This window comes from Ursus americanus, chromosome 7, assembly GCF_024610735.1.
Source record: "Ursus americanus isolate L20-20 chromosome 7, mUrsAme1.1.p, whole genome shotgun sequence".
Classification (NCBI taxonomy): domain Eukaryota; kingdom Metazoa; phylum Chordata; class Mammalia; order Carnivora; family Ursidae; genus Ursus; species Ursus americanus.
This window is the reverse complement of record NC_142133.1, coordinates 29,803,821-29,816,805: the sequence shown is the minus strand read 5'-3', so window position 1 is coordinate 29,816,805 and position 12,985 is coordinate 29,803,821. Positions and strand designations below refer to the sequence as shown.

The 12,985-nt window shown below is 34.8% G+C and overlaps 1 protein-coding gene across 4 annotated transcripts in view; it reads left to right on the top strand.

Annotated features, from left to right (window-relative positions):
* The window catches only part of WDPCP (WD repeat containing planar cell polarity effector), a 466,454-nt gene extending 454,255 nt beyond the window's left edge, over nt 1-12,199 (top strand). For all 4 annotated transcript variants that reach the window (XM_045788084.2, XM_045788088.2, XM_045788083.2 and 1 more), the window contains 2 exons: nt 416-444; nt 11,336-12,199. In XM_045788084.2, coding sequence (XP_045644040.1) covers nt 416-444; nt 11,336-11,386 — 80 coding nt within the window. In that variant the 3' untranslated portion in view covers nt 11,387-12,199. The remainder of the gene's footprint in view (nt 1-415; nt 445-11,335) is intronic.
* The last annotated feature ends 786 nt before the right edge of the window (nt 12,200-12,985 follow it).

The following is a 12,985-nucleotide window of genomic DNA, read 5'->3' as shown; positions in this document are numbered from 1 at the left end:
AACTGACTACAGTATTCTTTCCCATTCAGAAGGGGAAAAAAAAGGTCTGGTAAAAGTTCTCAACACAATTCTCTAGGTACCAACTAGAATTGGCACTTAGATGAAACTTACTTGCCATGCAAGTTTTAAGGTATCATTTTAAGAACAAAAGGAGCAATGTAGGCATAGTCTACTCATTTGGCTTCAGTGAAGATACTAGCCCTAAAGGTATGTATGAGAATCATTGGTACTTTCATACTTTTTGAGTTTTGGCTATTGCTGTCTCATAAGTTTTCAGTATTTCAACTTGTTTAAATTTGGATTAAGTATTTCTTTTTCTATTAAGGCTATTTATTAAAAGGTTCTGTTAATAATTTTCATGATGGGCCTTTATTAGATTTAAGATAATTAATGTTTTGATATTTTATTTTTAAAGGAGAAATGAGAGAAGACTGCACAGAACAGGTAAAACACTTCCTCTTAACATTTATTATTAGACAATTAAATTCCAAGAGAAAAGCATGGTATATGTGATTATTTTGAACTCAGAAAAAGATGCCTACTGGTATACATTAACTGGAAAACATTTTTCTAAATAACTATTCAGCTTTTCAGTATTTCAAGGTTATAATATTAGAATAGTTATTTTTGAAAAATAAAACTGTACATAATGGAATATGTATAAATGAAATTATATATGTGAAATTTGCTTCATAATAATCAAGTGGGGAGAAAGGAGGAGGTATATACATGAATTCAAGTTATCAAGAGTTGATAACTGATGAAGGTGGGTGATGGGTAAAATAGCAGTTTACATATACCATTCTCTCTACTATGTTTGAAACTATCCAAAATTAAAAGTTTATTTTTTATATAAATTTTACTTATTTAACATACCGTACAATATTGGTTGCTGGAGTAGAATTCAGTGATTCATCACTTACATACAACACCCAGTGCTCGTCACAACAAGTGCCCTCTTTAATACCCATCACCCTTCTAGCCACCCCGCCCCCCAAGTCCCTCCATCAACCCTCAGTTTGTTCTCTATCATTAAGAGTTTCTTATGGCTTGTTTCCCTCTCTCCTTTTTTTCTTTTCCCCCTTCCCTTATGCTCATCTGTTTTCTGCCTTACATTTCACATATGAGTGAGATCATATGGTATTTGTCTTTCTCTGACTGACTTACTTCACTTAGCATAATACACTTTAGCTCCATCCACATAGTTGCAAATGCCAAGATTTCACCAAAATTAAAAGTTTAAGAATAAAAGGTTTATAATAAAGACAAGGCTATCCAATTCATTTTTATTATTTTTATGTATAATTTGTATAAGTAATGCAGGTGGGGTCCCTCTCCATATTCTGCCATTAACATATCTAAGTTCATTTTGAGGAAGTATCCATACCCTATTATATCAATTTCAAAAAGGTTAGGTGTTAAGTCAGAGAAGATTTCATAATTTTATTAAAAGTTCACAGTAGATTACCATAGTAACTAATATATTATGAAACTCTTCTTGGCTCACAGCCTTATAATAGGGAGTGGACTGGACTGGGGCCATGGGCCATAGGCCATAGTTTTCTGGTTTACAGTAATGAGTTGGTGGCCCAGCAACCTCCACACACCCAATAAAAGAGAGAGAGAGAGATTAAAATCTAAGAACTCATGGATTTTTAGATGCTTAATGTGTTTCAGTTCCCTGTAGTCATTATCAGTTTTGATGTACCAGTTGTCTCCCTTCATGTTGGCTCCTTTGTCCTTTTGATATGGACCAATTAGTCTTTTTTTTTTTTTTAAGATTTTTTATTTATTTATTTGACAGAGAGAGACAGGCAGCGAGAGAGGGAACACGAGCAGTGGGAGTGGGAGAGGAAGAAGCAGGCTCTCAGCGGAGGAGCCTGACACGGGGCTTGATCCCAGAACGTGGGGATCACGCCCTGAGCCAAAGGCAGACACTTAACGACTGAACCACCCAGGCGCCCCATGGACCAATTAGTCTTTGACAGCTGCTTTACTTTTATGATGCAAATGTCCCAGACTCAAATATTCCTGCTTTAAATGTAGAACCTACTATTTCTCCATTTCTACTATTTTCTCTAAGGTTTTATATAAATTTTAGACTTTTTCAGTGAATACAAATAAAACTTTCTTTTAAAAATATGTAACTGATATTACCAATTTAAAAGTAAGATAAAAGAAGTTTTATTTCACTTCTTTGTGCTTTGTCTTGTAGCTCTTTAGTCTTATGCTAAAAATCTTGGCCCTTAAATATACTAACATTTTTTTTCTTTTAACTAAACATCACAACTGAAACTGCTTCCACTTAGTCACCAATGACCTCCAAATTGCCAAACCAATTATTACTATTTAACCCATCAGAACTTTCTATACTAACAATAAGAACTATGCTCTTCCTCTTGAAACATTCAGCTTCCATTACACCACACTCGATTAGTTCTTCTACTTTGCTATTTCATTTCTATCTCCTTCTATGGCTTTTTACTTGCCTTTAGCCTTTTTTTCTTTAACAATTCTATAATATTATCCCTTGATGTTTTTATCAACTCTCAGGAATCAGTAGCAGAGAGACGTAATTGCTGTATCCAGCCCAGACTCCATCCCAAGTTTCAGACTGATATATCCTATCCCTGAAGAGCCATTGCCAGACTGTTAGTTGTCCCTTCTGTGAAGTTCCATATAGCACCCTATGCTTCTCCTACTACCATAAATGTCACTTTTTATTATAGCTTCTGGTTTAATGGTCTCTCCCACTACACTGTAAGGTTCTTAAAGGAAACATTTGTGTCCCCTTTGCTCACCATCTTATTAGCAGCAGGTATGGAATTCTGTAGTCAATATTTGTCAAATACCGTTAAATACAAATGAATGAATAAATATCTCTTTGACTAGGTAATATATGTTAAAAGAAATTTTCCACAGACAATTTACTCACCTAGTAAGCTTTTATTGAAATGATTCATGAATCAGGCAGCATCCAATCTGGTAGACAGAAAAGAAGTCCAGGGGCATTGGGCAGTTCAGTTAGTTAAGCCTCTGCCTTCAGCTCAGTCCCGCATTGGGCTCCCTGCAGCTTCTCCCTCTGCCTCTCTCTCTCAACAAATAAATAAAATCTTTAAAAAAAAAAAAAAAAAGGAGGGGGGAGTCCAAAAAACTGTACAAGAGGTTTTTTTTAATTATTTCAGAGAGAGAGAGAGAGAGAGAGAGAGAGAGCAGGAGTAGGGGGAGGGGCAGAGGGAGAGAATCTTCAAACAGACTTTCCTATGAGTGCAGAGCCTAACTTGGGGCTTAATCCCAGGACCCAAGAGATCACGACCTGAGCCAAAACCCAGTCGAACATTCAACTGAATGAGCCACCCAGGTGCCCCAAGGCAAGAGATATTTACAGCGCAAAATGAGCAGGAACAAGGAAGTTATACTTGGCATTTGCAAATTGGTTAAAGCAGGGTTACTTTCCGTATATGGAGCAAAGGGAAGTTTTGTAGCAGGGTTAGGTAACTTGTGTTAAGTAGGCAAGCACTAACTAGTTGACTTGCCTTCCTTTTCTGGGAGGGCCACACATAGAAACTTAGTTAAGTTCTGCTTTGCTGATGTGGGGTTTAGCATGAGTGATTTCATCTATGGTTACTTTAACATATCTGAAACATAACATATCCAAAACCAAACTCATTGTTTTACCCTCCAGACCCAAACCTGCTCCTTCCCTTATATGGTATTTGTCACTCTTGATTCCCTATAACCTACTCACAACTAATAAAACTAATCATCAAGTTCTATTGATTATTGCTCCTAAATATTTCTAGAGTTTAGCCCCCTGTAATTCAGGTTTTAATCATCTGCACCTGGAATACTCCTTCCTAATTAATATCCTCATCTTTAGCCTATCCCCACCACTGTCACCACTACCTCGAATCTCACCTCCACAAAGCTGTAAGAGTGTTCTACCTATCATTCCCCTGCCTAAAATGCCATAGGATAAAGTCTAAGCTCCTTATTATGGTATATAAAACTCTGTTACCTAATATGCCTTCCTCTCCAATTTCATCTCCTGCTACTGGCCACCCAAGAGTGTCTGAATCATTTCACTGTCATATAACCCTAACACCTGTATATCACTTTGGCATACTGAAGGTGTCAATAATTGTTGATTGTACCAAACTAGACCTATGGAGACTTAAGTACCTTACCATTAACACTATTTTTCCAACTTTTTATTATGCAAAATTTCAAATATACAAAAAAGTTGTAAGAATTGTTCAGTAAACATCCACATAACCACTTAGATTTTACAGTTATTGTTTCACAGTAATTTCTTTATCATGTACCTATCAACCAGTCCTATCAATCCATCTTATATTCTGATAAATTTAAAGTAGCAGACATCCATACACTTCACCCCTTTAAGCCACTTTAGCATGCATAGCATTAACTACAGTTTAATATTTGTTTACAATATTCCCCTCCCTCCCAAATATACATACGATGAAACACACAGATCTTAAGTATTCCATTATACTAGTGTGTCTGTGTGTTAAACATAACATATAGGGGCGCCCGGGTGGCTCAGTCAGTTAAACGGCCAACTCCTGATTTCGGCTCAGGTCATGATCTCAGGGTGGTGAGATCAAGCCCCACATCAGGCTATGTGCTCAGCAGGGAGTCCGTTTGAGATTTTCTCCCTCTCCCTTTGACCCTCCACCTACTTGTGTGCTCTCCCTAAAATAAATAAATAAATCTTAAAAAAAAAAAAGTAACACATATTACACTCATATTATTATAGATTATCTGTCTGTCTATCTCCATCAATCCTCAGAGGACTTTTATCCAAACGCTTTTCTTAAAGTTCATATTCTGCTCAGGCCTAATGCTATTTTTGGGTTAAAGTAAGGAGTGGCACTATATTTAATCCTTGCTTATTTTAACCATAACTTAACTTTAGGCCTCATCAGAATATGGACTTCAATTCTAAGAAAATTCTTTGGGTAGAATCTGCTGGGTAATATATAGAGAGATTCAGGGTGTGAAGTTTTCTGATGCTTTGAATTAGCTGGCTGTCAAAACCTTTGTTACTACGGTAGCTACACTTTTCTCAAATAGTGCCTCTCTACAACTTGTCAAGAAAGTTTGTTCTTCAGATTTCCCTGTTCCTACTCTCTTTTGTGAAAAACCTGAAAAAGGGAATTATGTTCCATGTCTTAACTTGAAGTAACTACCATGTGAAGAACAATTATATTAGTCTTTCTGAAAACAAAAAAAATGCTGACAATTTTTACCCTGCAAGAAGGTAATTCCCCAGCTGCTTAAGTCCTCCTCATTTTTAAAGTTTATAGACCATCTTCACAGTTATCTTCCTAACCTCAGATGCTCTGCAATTTAGTAGACTGTTCTTTGATAGATATGGTAACTTTAAGAAGATTCTTACCTACTTTATCCAGGACTATTTTTAGAAACACATTTAAACAGATCTTAGCTGAGATACAGTAAAGAGTCAACCATAGCGAAGAAAAAAACAAATTAGAAAATTCATGAATGGTTAAAATGGCAAATTTTATGTAATGCATATTTCACCACAAAAAAATAAAACCACCAGAGGTGTGGCTGGCTCCTGGGAAGATTTTGGGAAGGATTTGTACTGACAAAAGCTGATGAAAAGAATTTGAGCTCTCCATTAAATTTTAATAGACAAATTTGAAAGAGGTTAACTTGGGCTTGCATGTTGGAATACATTCTAGGTATGAAGCATACGTATCTCTTGTTCCCTACCACTGATTTCAGTCATAGACAAATAGGTAATAAATCATATAGTCCTATTACCTATTGGCCTATACTACTCATACTGTCTGGAAAAATCTTAGACTTGGAATGCCAGAAACTCATTCTTTTAATGTGGAATTATGACAGATACACCAATCTGCTGTTTATATTGCTCTTTTGGCCCTTCTATCATCCAGAAAGGTTGATTCCAGCCAGAAGAGAGCAGTACAAATAGAACAGAGAGTGTATTTGTGTGTGTCTCTATATTGTCAATATGTAAATATTGGGGATATATATATACACACACACACATTTACATATACATTTATATGTAATATAAATGTATATACATACATACATATATTCATATACTTACATGTATATTTATATGTAATATATACATATATTTACATATAATATACATACATATGTATATATACATACATATTTACACATATCTATAAATATATTTACATGTTGACAATTATCCACTTTAATAAAGAGCATCTTATATAACTGAAGTTTAAGTATGCAATTTCTAAAAGTGATAAAAGTAGTGATTTTTGTGTTCATTGATACTACTATCATAAGGCTTATTAATCTACTTGATGGATAATATCTTCAAATATTTGTTGAGATATGATACGTGCTAAACTAGTCTCATACATCTTTCCTCCAAAGAAAAATTTTTTAAAAAAATTTTAAGTGTATCAACATATTACCTAAAGAGGAGAGTTAGATAAACTATTAGTAGAAAATAGAAAACAAAGTGCCAATACAGCCATAATACAGCGATCATTCTTCATAGATATAAACCAGTTTATCTTAGTATTTATGACCTATCTACTTTCTGAAAGATTTGGGGCAGAGTTCACAAAATTATTTTATATACAATACCTAAAACACAATTACACAAAGCAAAAATCAATTAAAACTTGCAAAGTAAGAGATGTTGTTGAGGGGCGCCTGGGTGGCACAGCGGTTAAGCGTCTGCCTTCAGCTCAGGGCGTGATCCTGGCGTTATGGGATCGAGCCCCACATCGGGCTCCTCTGCTATGAGCCTGCTTCTTCCTCTCCCACTCCCCCTGCTTGTGTTCCCTCTCCCGCTAGCTGTCTCTATCTCTGTCAAATAAATAAATAAAATCTTTTTAAAAAAAAAAGAGATGTTGAATATCTGGGCTGTTACATACAAATTAAAACAGTTTAGCTCTGATTTTGGGGGGGGCAAGGCAAAAAAGAGAAATGGGTTTACTTTGAGACATACCATAGTATAACAGAAAGAATGCAGAACAGAGGGTCGCTGGAGGGGATGTTGATGGGGGTATGGGCTAACTGGGTGATGGGCATTAAGAAGGGCACTTGAAGTAATGAGCACTGAGTGTTATATGCAACTGATGAATCACTGAATTCTACCCCTGAAACAAATACTATACTATGTGTTAACTAAATTGAATTTAAGTAAAAATTTTTTTAAAAAAGAATGAATGCAGGATTAATAGGCAAACTATCTCAGTTCCAGTTTTGTTCCACTACTTCCTGAGAGCTACAACCTCTTTATACCTATTTCCTAAACTGTAAAATGGGAATAGTTATATTTAATAACATCACAGCACTGCTATGTTGAACTAGGTAATGTGAAAGCATTTTATAAACTCCAAAACACCATTCATTATTATTGTCTTTCCTGATTTAATAGTTTAAAGTATGCAAATAGTAAATTCAACTGGATGGAAATGTTTTTCCAGCACTGGATTCACACTAAAGAATGCCTGTGTTAGAAAATAAACATGTCTTCAAGTAGAGTTTTGAAAAAGAAATCCTATTCACAAAGATGTTTTCGTTATAAGCCTTCTATAAAAGCTGAAATTATACTGAATCACAATTCATTGAAGGCAGTTCTGTGGAAAGGTGAGAGATCAAGTTCCAAGTACATTCCTTTCTGATGGTTTACTTAACAGAGCTAGTTGGAAAATTAGATAGTTAGCTTATCTATTAGCCTGTCTCTCATAAGTATCAGAAGCCTCAAGCCAACCTTTGGCAACTGCTAGATTATAGTCAATTTAAGATTTCATTTTCTACAAAAAAGCATCGAGCACCACAACTCTGGAATACTGATTAAAAAGAAATCCCTGTATGATACCAAATATGCAAGAAGCAGAGTTAACAGTCAATAGTGAAACTTGAGTAACTGGACAACTTGACTGGACAAGAAAGCATCTCCTGGGGGCACATGGGTGGCTCAGTCAGTTAAGCCTCTGACTCAATTTCGGCTCAGGTTGTGATCTCACAGGTAGTGGGATCGAGCCCTGCATGGAGGTGGGGGCTGATCCATGCTCACTGGGGGATCTGCTTGAAGATTCTCTCCCTGTCTCCCCCTCCCCCATACACACATGTGCTCTCACTCTCTCTCTAAAATAAATATATAAATCTTTTAAAAAAGAGAGAGAAAGAGAAAAGAAAACAAAGCATCTCCTGTCACACAGGGGTGGGCTTCTGGCATGCCTGTAAACAAGAGCCTTTAAATGACAAGTAAAGACAATCATAGGAGTTAATCATAAAGTAGCCTGTAGAACACATGTTCCCTGTTACTAGATAAAAAAAGCTGTAGTGGAAAAAAAGCACTTCCCAGAGAAACAACTAAATTCTAATCCCAGTTCTGCCGCTAAATGAGTAACTTTGGATAAAGCATTTAACCTATATGAGTCTTGGTTTTCTCATCTGTAAAACGAAAGGAGTGAAAATTAGGAAACTTTCTTCTATCTCTAAAATAGTATACTTCTGGGATTTAGTTTCTGTTGAACCAAATCAGGAATGTTGAATGAGACCATGAGAGGAAACCTAATATAAAATAATGAGATGATCACTAAGTATTAAAAAAAAAAGTTATCTGTATTAATTGAGGAACAGGTCAAAATCCAGTTTGCAGCAAAGCAAAGCTTAACTTGTCTATAGAACAAGTTGTCTTGTGTACAGAATTTGTCTTATGGAAGTCTATGTACATTTAAGAGAGTGACCTGCTATCACCCAACATTAGGTAACAGCAATAGGGTGTGGCTTAGAAAAATGCATATAACTATATGTTGAAATCAAATGAGGGTCTGGGGAAAACCCTTTTGCTGCAGCAAATTATTACAGGAATTAACATGTAACCATTCAGTCAAGGGTGAGCAAAATTTCAGCACATAAGATGAAGATCGTCCTCTAATAAAACCATACTTCCTATTACCAAACAAAATCACCTCTCCCAAACCAGGAAAGAAACAAAGCAAAACTACCAATTCTACAGTGCTTATCCAGAGGGCTAAAATTTCATAAGCTTTGCTCCAATAATTCTATTTCTGCAACTCTATACCAAGGAAATAATCCTGAACACAGAAAAACTTCATGCCTAATAATGTCTATCACACACACACAAAAGAAAGAAGGAATGTCTATCACTGAGTTATTTAAAAAAAAAAAAAAGAGGAAGTTAGGAACAATATAAATTTAACCAAAAAATAAGGAATAGTTAAATAAAGCTATAGAATTTAATGGAATAAAATTTTGCCATTAAAAACAAAGACTGTGCGAGCATTGAAAAAAAGTGTTCAAAGTGAGGCAAAATCCTCTAAAAATATAAAGAATTGTATATATAATATGATTTCAGATATATTTAAAAAAATAAATAAAACATGGGGGGGAAGACTGGAAGCAAATACACGGTTAACCACAGTTTTATATGACTGGTGAGAATATGGGTAAATTTTTATACTTTCCTGTGTTCCAAATTCTATTTAATGAGTATACGTTATTTGAAATAATAAATGAGTATACAAAATACATTATCTCATTAGTCAAAATATTCCTCTAAGTTAAATAAGGTACAAGTCAATATTATTTAGCACAGAACACATTATCATGGAAATCCTGGAAATGCCCTAAAGTCTTTTTAAAAAATAGGCTGAATTTTTTTTAAAGATTTTATTTATTTATTTGACAGAGAGAGCACAAGTGGCGGGGGGGGGCAAGCAGAGGGAGAGGGAACAGGCTCCTCGCTGAGTGGGGTGCCCAATGTGGGGCTCAATCCCAGGACCCTGGGTCATGGCATGAGCCGAAGGTAGACGCTTAACTGACTGAGCCAACCAGACGCCCCAAAATAGGCTGAATTTTTAAGGAAACTCTTTTAAAACTTTTAAGTCTTGGGAGGTTTCTGAGAAGTTAATTCTGAGATTCCTACTTTTTTAAATGTAATTCTTAACATAAGACACTATATATACATTCAAGAATATGGCTGAACCAGATACTTCGAGTATGTAAAATCTGGCCTTCCAGCAACAATTATAACTGGATACTAGAAAAATAAAATAATTTACCTAGGATTTCTGCCAGTTAGTGAATAAGACCAAAAGCTAAATCCGGGTTTCTTGATGATCATTCTACTGATGTACAGAATAGATTTTTGATATAGTAGCTTATAAGCCAAGAATTAGAACTTACCTTTTTTAAAATGCTGGTGCTTTTGGTGCTTTTTGTTTTAAAATTCAAAGCTACCTAAAACCCCTGAACTTGCCAGCACACACACACATGCCTCAGGCGATATTAAATTACTCATTCTTCTTGTTACCTGTTTTTCCAGGTTGGGTTTTTCTTTTTTTTTAATTTTGTGTACATCAGGATCCACAGGCACATGTATAAATACATGTTTCCCCTACTTGCCAACCCCATACCTGTTTTCTTCTAGAAATGACAAATTTCTGAAAGGCTTCTCTTACTAAAAAAAACTTTCAAATATAATTAAGGAGTAACTTTAAATTTTTTACATAAGAAAAATGTCTCCAATTATGACGTTAGTTTAAGTACTAACCACCTCTCCCACTCTTTACTTTCCCCCTTTACCTTTCAACTCTAAGTAGGTTATCTCCAAACTTTCAAAAATGTCCCCACTGTACTGTTTTCCAAATAATATCATTCACCTTTGGTGTTATGTTTAAACATCCTCCAATTTCAGAATCTTACCATAAAATTCTTAGTTTATCAATACTTAACGCGGTTGGGGGGAGGGGTGAAAGAAAGTTAAAAAATGGGAAATGGATGAAGTCTTTGCATCTCTTTGCAGCTTTGTAAAATTTTATGAAGGTCTTAGAAAACCATGATCTTTTCTATGAAACACTACCTCAAGAGCCACTATCAAATACTTACTAAACATCAAAATGAAGAAATACATGCTGTATTGGACTTTTGAGAACAGACAGTATTGTAAAATCAAATAGGTAATAGGCGGAATCACAAATGACGACCCACAGTTTGCAACTTTTCACTGCAGAGCCTTCACGTTTCCAAATCTCAACTAACATCCTGTCCTTCCTCCTTTGCCTTTTATGCTTCATATGTTATTTCTCTTTACTGACTTTTATTAACACCGTATCAATATTTTAACAGTAAGAAAAATACACAGTTCTCTTATGTACGTATAGTTAGTGCATTTTATTTTGTTTCAATGTTTTCTGATATTTAAATTAAAATAAAGATATAAATATTGAGTCAGTTATGTTTACCCTCTATTTAAACATGATTTTAATTTTTTTTATTTGTTTATTTTCAGGAAATCAGAGATGGTGGTTCTCTCAGAATGGTTCACTTTGGCTTGGTGTAAACAATAAAAAACTTTCTTTTTACTTAAAAAAAGAAACAAAACCTTTATTTTTCACATCTAAACTTTGTCATGGCCTGATACAGATCTGAATCTCCTCGTACAGATTAAAAAGAGGAAAGACTGTATGAATTAGTTAAGAGAATATTCAGAATATTCTCAAAGTAAACTTTTACTAGTTTCAGAAACATGTAGCATAACAGCAGTGATCCTAAGTAAAAGTCCTTTATTTATTTTCAATAATGTAAAATTTTCAAAGTTTCTTAAATTGTGCAATAGGTGCTTAAAAAGTAAAATATTTAAACTTGGTTCTTCCAAGTATTTTAAAAATTTCTTCTGATCTTGTTTACATTATTAATATGCATTATGAATAAGATATTTATTAAGCAAAAATTTCTGCTCAGACCCATTGTTGGGAGACAATTTTCTACGGGTCTCTTGAATTATTGCTATGAGGCAAAGAATGTCCCTTGGAGCCAGATACCATCTCTGGAGCACCAGTCAGTCATGCCTACTGCCAGGCTGAAAAGTTTTCTTTTTTGGTAAAGATTTTATTGCTGAGTAATTACACCCAACTGGGGCTCAAACTTACAACCCCAAGATCAAGAGTCACATGCTCCACTGACCAAGCCAACCAAGCTCCCCACCCATTTGAAAAGATTTAAAGTTCCCTAAGCTCAGCGTTCCTACCCTTTACATAGCCCGTTGAGTGTATAGGTATCATCTGACCCTCTTTATATCACCCTGTGGGAATGGGCTTTGGAATCAATGCTCCCCACCAAAAGTTGACACTCCAGCTACTATTACTATGAGTAATAAACTATCTTTTGTTTCTGACTCTGGAGTCTCATGTCTTCTACCAGCATGAAACTGTTGCTTGGTAACTTCTTAGCTTACAAATAGGGTAAAAATCTCAAACCCTTAACAGCTCTTGACACCCATTCATTAGCAGATAGCATATATTTTACAATAGTAAATGTCTATAATAATCAACATCTTTTTCAAATGTTGTACATGAAGTAAATTATATATTTAAATGTTATAGTTAAAAGTTAATTAGATTGGAGGCTTTTATACTTCAGATTTTTCTCCCTGCTTCCTATTCATCTGTACTTCTACCAGACGGTATGACGAAGAAAGGAAGTAAAACTCAAATTAGATTTTTCAGTTTGCTACTGCTCTGGAAAAGATTTAGTAATACATGGTATGTGAGCCATACTAAAAAGAGATGTAGAGTTACCAGCAAATTTTCATTTTACTATTCCCATCCTTCTTTATCACAATAATCAAAAGTTAACTAATGTTTTTAAAGACAAAATTGTATTGAGAAAGATATAGTTCTGTCAAGATTGCAAACATTTTCTCCAGATTTTCTAGTAAATAGTCATTAATCAAAAATACAAACCACATTTCCTGATCTACTATATCCTTTTATTCATTTCATCACTGTCTTCCACAACGATGTGAGAGACTGGTAGAAAAGTTCAGTTTTATTTCTAGGTCCTATGTGAGTAGACATAGTCTATGCTAAATCAATATAGTCAATGCAAAAAAGTAAAAATTTAAATGAGACATTAAGATAAAATATACATATAAAACTAT